Raw genomic sequence first — 11,995 nt, 5'->3', positions numbered from 1 at the left:
CTGCAAGGACAAGAACATTATGGAGAGACACAGCCAAAAGAGACGAAAAGAGAGGCTGGTACAATGTGAGACTAAAACTGCAGGTAAGTTGCTCCTTGCAGCAGAAACCAGCAAATATGAGGCAATACTGCTGCATATCCATGGACAAGATCTTGTTGCCCTTGAAGCACGGTATCATCTTAGCTGCTACCAGAGTTACACCAGATTTCTGATCAGAAAGGAGCAGGAAGATCTTCCAGAAGGCAACCTCTACGAGACAGGATATAGGCACTTCTGTGATACAGTGATAGATGGCAGGATTGTAAAGAACCATGAAGTTTTTAAAATGACAAAGCTGAACAGTTTGTTTCAGAAATTCATTTTTGAGAGAGTATCGATGCTTCTTGTAAAACGTATAATCTTAAACGTAGAATGCAGAAATCTTATCCTTTCCTGAAATCTGTCAGATCATCACACAATAATGAGTGATCTTGTTTTTATGAAGATCTTGCAACAGAAGAAGTTGTTAAGGAGGCAATCAAGAGATTTGCTTTCAGAAACAAGCACAAGTGAGACCAACACAGACATCGATACTGGAGCCAACGTTCCCATCCGATTGGATATAAGACCTGATGCAGACACTTGTACCCTGTTGCTCTGGAGAACATGTGTCTTGAGAGCATGCTGGAAATCCCATCTCCAAAGGACCAAGATGATGTACTTGTCACAGACTGGATGACACTTCCTCCAGCACCAGCAAGTGTAATGGTGCTTGCACATTGTTCACAAGGAAAGTGCTCTTGTCTTCCCAACAAGCTACCTTGCACCAACATCTGTTCGTGTGTAGGTTGTGGGAATGTTGCATCTTTGCCCGAGACTTCGAGGGCTGAGGAAACAGATACCCTTGATTCTGATAATGATTTCTTTTCAGCCAACTCTTTTTCAGATCTATTTTGTTTTTTCAGTACTTCTATCTTTTTAAAAAAAAATCACTACTATTACTTTTATCATAATTATTATATGGTTGACAAATATGTGTAGGTGTCTGAAATATCACTAAGTGTGTATGAAATAAATGGTTGCTATAGTAATTCTTTTTAGCAACGGATATGAAAAAACTTAGATTTATGTATAAGTGCACCATATGATGAATCCAGACCTCAGATGTCGTCAGTACCTCTTTTTCCCAATTTTTACACTAGCCATGCTTAAGGTGTAGCTGTAGCACTAATGTCACCGTTGCTAGGGAAAAAGTGCATAGCAACCATGTTTAGGATTTTTGTTTTTGGCCATTTCTCGGTAACAGTCAATTTTCAGACTTGGAAACATTTGTTTTTTGCTTCAGCTACATATTTAGCACAGAGACTACAGAACTAAAAATTTCGGCAAGAGAATAGGCTTCGGCCCACGGTCTCATTACCGTTGAAGTGAGTTTTCCCACTAAAGCCCATTAAATTCTATTTTGCGACAGTTTTTTGCTCTGTTCCTGGACATTTTATAAAATATATTTTGACTCTGTAACCCCCCCCCCGCAAGTGCAAGTTGCTGTTAAATGCAGATTTCTCCCAGGCTGCAGCACCAGCTGTCGGATTCTGAACAGCAGTCCGCCTGCCGGAAAATGCGCAGGTACCGGAGATCCGACGTCACTTCCGATGAGCTCACGCGGGCAGGCGGCTGGTGACGTCACTGGAGTCTGGGCTGCGCTGGAGACGGACAGGTGAGTGAATGAGTGAGTGAGTGAGTGAGGGGCGCTTTGGTGCCCCGCTCATGGCGCAGCTCTGACAGGGTCACAGTGGCGCCGAGTCCCAGGCAGCGCGGCCTCCGGGATCTCAGCGAACGCGGCTTGTTTATGTTTCTGAACTCGCTTCCGTGTTCCCGACACTTAAGTGGCTTTTTTTTTAGGGCCTAAAAATAACAACTCAAGGAAGCCTGTGCCTGGTAAATAAAGTTTTAGGGTTACACCCAGTTTAGCTCATGTTTCTCCCCGGGATAAGTGCTAAACTTATCAAAATAAGTAATGGTCCCAATCGAGCGTGAGAAACTTTTAACTTATCTTGGTCAGGAGCAAAGGGTTGTAGGTAAAATAGGGTTTTAAGTTGAGGTTTATTTCACATCTTATAATAAAAGCTACCTTGTTTGGTGTCTATTTCTAAGAGTGGTGAGGGTCCTGTACGGTGTTAGCCTTGGCTCAGTGGCAGTACTCATCAGAAGGTTTGTGTGGTTCAGGCCCCACTCCAGAGACTTGAGCACACAATCTAGGCTGGCACATCAACGTGCTGTCAGAGATACTGTCTTTAGGATGAGATGTTGACTCGAGGCTCCATCTGCCCTCTTGGTTGGAGATAATAGACCCATGGTGCTATTTGGAGAAGAACAAGGGAGTTCTCCCAGAGTCCTAGCCAACACCTAAAACCGGTTTCATTTCATTCCTGTTTGAAGGACCTTGCTGTGCTCAAATTGGCTCTATGTGTCCTACATTATAACATTGACTGCACTTCAAAAGTACTTAGTTGGCTGTACCTTCTACAGTAAGTGTTAAGCAACTTCGTATCCATTTAGCTATGCACCGACAGTGAGATCACTTCCTCACTAAGCATCATCAATTTGTCTAAATTCAAATTATAGTTATGCAGTAGTCCAGGATAGGGGCAGATAACACCACCCCCCTGCCCCTTTTTTAAGAAAGGAGACCCCAGACTTTATATATATCTTTCATTCATGGATTCACCAGGCAGATGCCAGTGATGGGGAAACTAGATTATGAGGAGAGACTTCTCATTCTGGTACTATTTCCACTGAAACAGAAGGCTAGTTGATGAGATTGTAGAATTTTGATGGGGAGTTGGTAATCAGGGATCATCTACTTAAAATTGTCACTGAGGAGAGAGTTTAGAAGAAATCTCTTTACAAAGCGGGTTGCTGGGGATGATGAGGCAGGGACCACTGCATCATTTAAGGAAAAATTAGATAAATATTTGAAGAAGATACAAATATTGCACACTGACCAGATATCCATACTGGGCATTCATGAGGCACTGTGGACCATCAGCTGAAGTATACCTGGTAGCTCTGTGTAGTAGATGTGCAAGGCTGCTACCTCATTTTAAGGAATGCTTGGTGTTCCATCTTTGTCTTCACAAGGATTGTGTGGTGGTCACTTCTACCATTGTTACTGTGGACAGAATTATCGGCGACAAGTAGATCGGTGATGACAAAGTCGAATAAGTTATTTCTTCATGTTGATTCCCTCACCACTTGACACAGGCCCAATCTGGCAGGATTTGGCAGCTTGGCCAGTGGTACATTCTGTAGCCTTGCTTTGCTCCATGTTTCCAAGGAATGTTCAACATGGAGTTGTACTGATTCTTCAGTCGAGTGGGTGGGTGGTGGTATTAGTAGGTTACATTTAGCAGAAAGTTTTCTTGACCTTATTTGACCCTAGGCTTCATGATGAGATCTGGAGTCAACATTGAGGACTCCCATGGTCAATCCTACCTGCAGGATAAGACAGTGCTCCCACCTCTGGTCTGTTGTTCTTTTGGGGATAGGACATAACTTGAAACTTTTATTGGCAGCAACAGTATTTAAAGGAATGCAATAAGCAGCAATAACTTAGAGGAAAAACCTCTTTTACACAGAGCTGTGAGATTGTTAAATGTACTACCAGAGTTAGTGATTGAAATAGGGACCATTTAAGAATAGGTTAGATAGGTGGTTGAAGGAAAGATGGATAAAAGAATATGGGAAAAGGATGGGCACATGAGATTAGGACTATGCTTATGTGGAGGATAAATGCCACAAAGGCAGGTTAGGCTGAAAGGCCTATTTTCATATTGTAATTTCAGTGTAATATAATATAGTGCCTTTAGCATAAAAACACTTTTCAAGGTGTTTTACATGGATGCCAACCCAAGAATGAAGAGACTAGGAGGGGGAATTGCATGCTTTGTTGAAGCAATGGGTTTTGAGGAGGTTGTTAAAGATGGAGAGATTTAGGGGCCCAAGTTTCCACACGATAAAAAATGGGTGCCCCTCCGAGCTGGGCGCCTGTTTTTCGCACCGAAAACGGTGCCGGAAAAAAAACGCGCGATTCTGGAGCGCCCTGCAGCTCCATGTCTGCTTGGCGTGGCGCCCAGGGGGCGGAGCCTACCACTCGCGCTGATTTTGTAAGTGGGAGGAGGCGGGCACCATTTAAATTAGTTTTTTTCCTGCCGGCAAAGCTGCGCGTGCGCGTTGGAGCGTTCGCGCACGCGCAGTGTGAAGGAAACATTGGCACTCGGCCATTTTTGTAGTTCTTTATAGCTGTTTAATTTTTGAACATTTTTTAATAAAAGCACATTGCCATCAGCACTGAGGCTTCTTGCAGCAGTGAGAAGGCTGCAGAAAGTTGAGGCAGCCGCCCCCCCCCCCCCCCCCCGGGAACGAACGGCTTCCTATTCTCCCTCCCCCCCCCCCCCCCCCCCCCCGGGAACGAACGGCTTCCTATTCTCCCTCCCCCCCCCCCCCCCCCCCCGGGAACGAACGGCTTCCTATTCTCCCTCCCCCCCCCCCCCCCCCCCCCCGCGGGAATGAACGGCTGCCTCAACTTGTGAGGCTTCCTGCAGCATTCTCCCTGGGTGAAGCACTTTCACACAGGTAGGAAGATGGTTTATTTAATCTTTTCTTTGCTTATAAATGTTTATTCAGGTTGGATTTATTTGTATAGTATAAATAATGATTTATTATAGAATTTACTGACTTCCCTTCCCCCCCCCCCCCCCCCCCCCCCCACCTCGTTCTGGACGCCTAATTTGTAACCTGCGCCTGATTTTTTAATGTGCAGACAAGGTTTTTTCAGTTCTACAAAAATCTTCACTTGCTCCATTCTAAGTTAGTTTGGAGTACGTTTTCACTGTGGAAACTTTGAAATCAGGCGTCAGTGGCCGGACACGCCCCCTAAAAATATTCTGTTCCAAAGTGAAACTGTTCTAACTGACAAAAACTGCAGAAAAAAAAATGTGGAGAATTGCGATTTCTAAGATAGTCCGCTCTCCACCAGTTGCTCCTAAAAATCAGGCGCAAATCATGTGGAAACTTGGGCCCTTAGGGAGGGAGTTCCAGAGAGCACAAAAGGCTGGCATCAGAGGAAAGCAACATTCAGCATGGGTATAGGGTTGAATGAGTTTGCAGAGATAGGGTTGGAAACATTTATAAACAGGGACCAGGATACAGGCAACATAGTGTTTGACAAGTTGGACTATTAAGGAGAGAGCAGGATGAAACTAACACAGATGCGAGTATTTCACATTTAGTATAAATTGCTGTTATCACTGGTGTAACTGACTGTCATTTTCAAATGGGATGAATATGAAAACCTCGATGAAACTTTTTTTTCCTTAGTTGGTTGCTTAGAGTTTTACTTTTTTATTTCTCTGCTATGTTGATTCATTTTTAAAGATCCAGACATGCTGCGATCAGGATTTAGACCTGAACGGTTGCGAGTCAATCTACGACTTGTCATCAATAGGCTTAAGCTACTGGAGAAAAAGAAAAGTAGGTGTTTTTTTCTTTAATGAATTTATTAATGGTTTTTGCTTGATATTGTTACTTGTCATTATCTTTCTGATTTTAAAATCACAGTTCATAAAACATTTTCTATACTTAATGAAGAGGGACCACCAAGGCCTTATTGTTGGTGTGTAATGACCAGTTCTTTGGTACTGTATTATGTGGCTCAGTTACCCATTACTAAAATGATAATTTAGCAGATTCTCTTGGCTAAACTAATACAAAAGATTGCAATTTTTTTCTTTGAAAAATACTGCAGTGTTTATTATTGTTTGATTATTCTTACAGCTGAGTTAGCGCAGAAAGCCAGGAAGGAAATTGCAGATTATCTTTCATCTGGGAAGGATGAGCGAGCTCGAATCCGTGTTGAGCATATCATTCGAGAGGACTACTTGGTGGAAGCAATGGAGATTCTGGAGCTGTACTGTGATTTGTTGCTTGCACGCTTTGGCATGATCCAATCAATGAAGTATGTGACTACGATACAAAGTTATGTTACTGTAGAAGACTTGCAGACTTTTGGTTTTGCATTATATTTTTTCACTGGTCTTAAATGTCTTATGACTAACCAGCAAAATATTAGTGTTACTATAAAGAAAACTTGTTAAACAGCTGGTGTAGAGAACTTTTTTTATTGGGTAAATCGATGTTTTCACTTAGCCGAAAGATGAAAGGTCACATGGTACTCACTTTAAATTTGTAACAGCTATTTTATTGGAGAGGAAGAAGGTAGAAGAAAAAAACCAATGCAAATGTTGCTGCTAACATTTGCATCTTCTACCAAAACTACAACTGTTACATGCTGTTAACTGCCTCTCCGTAATCCACAATAAAAACAGTAGTTACTGTGCTCTTGTCTTAGGACAGACCATTCACCTTTTCTCTGCAAATGAATCCCTGATAAAAATATTAAAGACTCCTTTAAACAGTATAATTCAAAAAAGGGGTTATAAATGGAATTATGATATAGGGCTGGATTTTCTGGTCATTTGCGATCCAGTTTTCGCCGGGTTTTGACCCTCCACGGCGAAAAAAGGGGCGGTGAGCTCTTTTGCGTCCGGGCGCGATCCTCGGGTCGTTTGTTGCAGCCGCGCTTAGAAACACTGCTAGGGAGAGCTACACCATGTGTGCAACGGCTCTCATTGCAACACCGGCAGATGTTTCGACAATCACCCGACCCGTACACCCCGAAACGCGCCCCGTGATGACTGCCAGGGAAAACACAGCGGTGTAGTCCTGCCAGCGGCGGTGAGTTGGATAAACTGAAAAAAACGCAAGTTCCAGTTTTAATTTTTTAAATATTTTTGCAGCGATTTATGTTGTAAGGGTGTTGCCGATTTTTTTAAAATGTTTTTGTGAATTCTTTTGCGGGGTGGGGGGGTGGTTTCACACGTTAGTTGGTGAGGTTCCCGTTTTTGCGCCACAAATGTAGTACACCGCCTCACTTTGCACTGCGTCCCTGTGCAGGGCACAAATGACAAAAGCTGCTCCAGAAAGTGCGAAGGTTATTCGGGCAGTAAATTTCCCGCCCCGCCTCCGTTTTTGCCCCAAAAACAGCAAAGCCGAAAATCCAGCCATAGTATTTAACTCTCACCTCGCTCTGAGAAGCACCTAAATATTATCCCAATGTTTCTGAATACTGAAATTGTCACATTTGAAAGAAATGGTTAATAGAAATTATGTATAATGTTACATTAGTAAATTGTATTGCATTTAGTCACATATTCATATTTACCACTGTCCTATTTTGCTGGGAAAAGACACTTTATTTTGGGTTTTATAGTTCTGTTTTCTGTCAAAAGTAAAATCTGCTTGTGTTTAGAACCATCTAGAACAGGCTCTTCTCTGTGCTTGTCAGTTGTCGAACAACCATTTGTTGATTATTCTGCTTTAGATGAGAGCACGGGATGGCGTTGAATTTGAGGGGAAGTGGGGAAAGGGAAGGTAAACTGGGTTGGCTCGCTCTCTCGTAAATTCAGTAATCCGATATCTTAATGACATAGATCAATAGTATTCCAGGGCATTATTAATGATTGACCAGCCAGTCTGACTCAGAATTGGCATCTGAAAGGGTAGAACTGTTAATGAGATGAGGGTTCTTCCCATTCACTCATGGTATGCTTACAACCCAGTGAATAGTACGGTCCTAGCTGGGTAAGTAATTCTGGTAACCGGTATAACTTCTGTACCCATGTACACTTGAGAGTAGGCCCTAAGCATTCTGCTTGCCAATCTTCACCTAAGCTCTCTGGACTTGGGTCACTGGGGTGTAACCCTACAGGAAGAGAGTGCGCACTCTGTATTGGGCAATCAGAAAGCATACAAGTGAGTAGATTTCTCAGTAGTTTACGTTCATGGTGAGCAACTGACTTAAAAAAAATTTTGAAGTACTGCACAAGCTAGCCAAGTTGAAGGTTCTGTTGCAAACTCTACAGAGATTGCTTTTATTTGTAATCTACCTTTTTTTCTTCCATGTACGTTTAGGGAACTTGATACAGGCCTCAGTGAGTCTATTTCCACTCTGATTTGGGCTGCCCCACGACTACAGACTGAAGTAGCTGAACTTAGAGTTGTAAGTATTGTTTTTTAAATGGATTATAGATGATTTATGGTCTCCGTCTGCCCCTTTTCACTCAGGGAACTGGACCCAGGTCTGGCAGAGGCAGTCTCAACACTAATCTGGGCTGCCCCAAGGTTACAATCTGAAGTAACAGAGTTGAAAATAGTAAGTAGCAGTGAATGGGGATGGTGTAGCTACGGTAGCCTGCTGCTGTTTTTGCATGTATTTCTGCATGCCTGAGTTTGAGGTGAACCGTTGGTGCTCCGTTCTCAGTTAGTGATTATGAGTAGAGCATTAGAAAATATTTATAACCAGATTTGTTGGTCTTGATAGTTTATGTATAGTATCAGGTATTTTACTTTTTAAATCATAAAAGCTATGATGTTTGCTTGATAGCTTGTCTAGATTGACTTGTGTTCGTCCAATTACTCTTATAATTGCGTACAGTTTGCACCTATATTTCTGAGATGTGGAAAGCAGGAAGCTTTGTACTTTTTCATTATACTTTCCATTGTGACAAAACAAGGAGGGCTTGGAGAAGAATTCCCTGATTCTAGTCTCTGAATTTTGATATTTGATTACATGCCTTCGGAATGTTGTTTGATTTCAGAGTTGCATGTGAAAGTGAAAGTGAAACGGTGAGAAGGGTAGATTCAGTAATCCTGTGTTCCCAATGGGAAGCCTTTTTCAATGGGTGCATAGGTCAGAGCTAGGGCTAGAACCCTTGTGCTGATTCTCTGCTGATGCAATAGTTAGGAAAGACATTAGCTTGGATGATGTGGAATCTATATGGGTACAGCTGCAGAACACTAAAGGGCAAAAATCGTTAGTGGGAGTTGTGTACAGACCTCCAAACAGTAGTAGTGATGTTGGGGAGGGCATCAAACAGGAAATTAGGAGTGCATGCAATAAAGGTGCAGCAGTTATAATGGGTGACTTTAATATGCACATAGATTGGGCTAGCCAAACTGGAAGCAATACGGTGGAGGAGGATTTCCTGGAGTGCATAAGGGATGGTTTTCTAGACCAATATGTTGAGGAACCAACTAGGGGGGAGGCCATCTTAGACTGGGTGTTGTGTAATGAGAGAGGATTAATTAGCAATCTCATTGTGTGAGGCCCCTTGGGGAAGAGTGACCATAATATGGTGGAATTCTGCATTAGGATGGAGAATGAAACAGTTAATTCAGAGACCATGGTCCAGAACTTAAAGAAGGGTAACTTTGAAGGTATGAGGCATGAATTGGCTAAGATAGATTGGCTAATGATACTTAAGGGGTTGACTGTGGATGGGCAATGGCAGACATTTAGAGACCGCATGGATGAATTACAACAATTGTACATTCCTGTCTGGCGTAAAAATAAAAAAGGGAAGGTGGCTCAACCGTGGCTATCTAGGGAAATCAGGGATAGTATTAAAGCCAAGGAAATGGCATACACATTGGCCAGAAATAGCAGCGAACCTGGGGACTGGGAGAAATTTAGAACTCAGCAGAGAAGGACAAATGGTTTGATTAGGGCAGGGAAAATGGAGTACGAGAAGAAGCTTGCAGGGAACATCAAGGCGGATTGCAAAAGTTTCTATAGGTATGTAAAGAGAAAAAGGTTAGTAAAGACAAATGTAGGTCCCCTGCAGTCAGAATCAGGGGAAGTCATAACGGGGAACAAAGAAATGGCAGACCAATTGAACAAGTACTTTGGTTCAGTATTCACTAAGGAGGACACAAACAACCTTCCGGATATAAAAGTGGTCAGAGGGTCTAGTAAGGAGGAGGAACTGAGGGAAGTCTTTATTAGTCGGGAAATTGTGTTGGGGAAATTGATGGGATTGAAGGCCGATAAATCCCCAGGGCCTGATGGACTGCATCCCAGAGTACTTAAGGAGGTGGCCTTGGAAATAGCGGATGCATTGACAGTCATTTTCCAACATTCCATTGACTCTGGATCAGTTCCTATGGAGTGGAGGGTAGCCAATGTAACCCCACTTTTTAAAAAAGGAGGGAGAGAGAAAGCAGGGAATTATAGACCGGTCAGCCTGACCTCAGTAGTGGGTAAAATGATGGAATCAATTATTAAGGATGTCATAGCAGCGCATTTGGAAAATGGTGACATGATAGGTCCAAGTCAGCATGGATTTGTGAAAGGGAGATCATGCTTGACAAATCTTCTGGAATTTTTTGAGGATGTTTCCAATAAAGTGGACAAAGGAGTACCAGTTGATGTGGTATATTTGGACTTTCAGAAAGCTTTCGACAAGGTCCCACACAGGAGATTAATGTGCAAAGTTAAAGCACATGGGATTGGGGGTAGTGTGCTGACGTGGATTGAGAACTGGTTGTCAGACAGGAAGCAAAGAGTAGGAGTAAATGGGTACTTTTCGGAATGGCAGGCAGTGACTAGTGGGGTACCGCAGGGTTCTGTGCTGGGGCCCCAGCTGTTTACATTGTACATTAATGATTTAGACGAGGGGATTAAATGTAGTATCTCCAAATTTGCGGATGACACTAAGTTGGGTGGCAGTGTGAGCTGCGAGGAGGATGCTATGAGGCTACAGAGTGACTGGATAGGTTAGGTGAGTGGGCAAATGCGTGGCAGATGAAGTATAATGTGGATAAATGTGAGGTTATCCACTTTGGTGGTAAAAACAGAGAGACAGACTATTATCTGAATGGTGACAGATTAGGAAAAGGGAAGGTGCAACAAGACCTGGGTGTCATGGTACATCAGTCATTGAAGGTTGGCATGCAGGTACAGCAGGCGGTTAAGAAAGCAAATGGCATGTTGGCCTTCATTGCGAGGGGATTTGAGTACAGGGGCAGGGAGGTGTTGCTACAGTTGTACAGGGCCTTGGTGAGGCCACACCTGGAGTATTGTGTACAGTTTTGGTCTCCTAACTTGAGGAAGGACATTCTTGCTATTGAGGGAGTGCAGCGAAGATTCACCAGACTGATTCCCGGGATGGTGGGACTGACCTATCAAGAAAGACTGGATCAACTGGGCTTGTATTCACTGGAGTTCAGAAGAGTGAGAGGGGACCTCATAGAAACGTTTAAAATTCTGACGGGTTTGGACAGGTTGGATGCAGGAAGAATGTTCCCAATGTTGGGGAAGTCCAGAACCAGGGGTCACAGTCTAAGGATAAGGGGTAAGCCATTTAGGACCGAGATAAGGAGAAACTTCTTCACCCAGAGAGTGGTGAACCTGTGGAATTCTCTACCACAGGAAGTAGTTGAGGCCAATTCACTAAATATATTCAAAAGGGAGTTAGATGAAGTCCTTACTACTCGGGGGATCAAGGGGTATGGCGTGAAAGCAGGAAGGGGGTACTGAAGTTTCATGTTCAGCCATGAACTCATTGAATGGCGGTGCAGGCTAGAAGGACTGAATCGCCTGCTCCTGCACCTATTTTCTATGTTTCTATATTTCTATGTTCTTGGTGAGTGAGGCACCTTACGATGATCACTGTATAATGTACTGAGCAAATACTTTCGTTTTGGCAGAGGGAGATGGGTTAGCAGAAGAATAAATGTTTAGATGGCTTAGGTTGTCTCAAACTATTTTAAATTGAAGATATTAATGACTATATTTAGAATTGTTATTGTAATCTACGCAATATGAGTGAACATGGGAACAGGCGTAGGCCAATCAGCCCCTCGAGCCTGTTGCGCCATTCAATGAGATCATGGCTGATCTGCAACCTAACTCCATATAACCGCCTTTGGCCCATATCCCTTGATACCTTTGGGATATCCATCTCCGATTTAAAATTATCAATTGATCTAGCATCAATTTCCGTTTGCGGAAGAGCGTTACAGACTTCTACCATCCTCTGTGTCTAATTTCACTCTTGAAAGGTCTGGCTGTAATTTTTAGACTATGCCCCCGAGTCCTAGACTCCCAACCCATGGA

At 43.1% G+C, this 11,995-nt stretch overlaps 1 protein-coding gene across 3 annotated transcripts in view; it reads left to right on the top strand.

Annotated features, from left to right (window-relative positions):
- The first annotated feature begins 1,638 nt into the window (after positions 1-1,638).
- Positions 1,639-11,995, top strand: part of ist1 (IST1 factor associated with ESCRT-III) — a 38,578-nt gene continuing 28,221 nt past the window's right edge. For 2 of the 3 annotated variants that reach the window (XM_070898196.1, XM_070898194.1), the window contains exons 1-4: positions 1,639-1,696; positions 5,416-5,511; positions 5,815-5,995; positions 8,011-8,098. In XM_070898196.1, coding sequence (XP_070754297.1) covers positions 5,424-5,511; positions 5,815-5,995; positions 8,011-8,098 — 357 coding nt within the window. In that variant the 5' untranslated portion in view covers positions 1,639-1,696; positions 5,416-5,423. Of the gene's footprint in view, positions 1,697-5,415; positions 5,512-5,814; positions 5,996-8,010; positions 8,099-8,163; positions 8,252-11,995 lie in introns of all 3 variants that reach the window. The other variant, XM_070898195.1, reaches the window with a different exon arrangement.

Source organism: Pristiophorus japonicus, chromosome 13 (genome assembly GCF_044704955.1).
Source record: "Pristiophorus japonicus isolate sPriJap1 chromosome 13, sPriJap1.hap1, whole genome shotgun sequence".
Taxonomy (NCBI): Eukaryota; Metazoa; Chordata; class Chondrichthyes; family Pristiophoridae; genus Pristiophorus; species Pristiophorus japonicus.
This window is presented reverse-complemented; position numbering and strand designations above follow the sequence as displayed.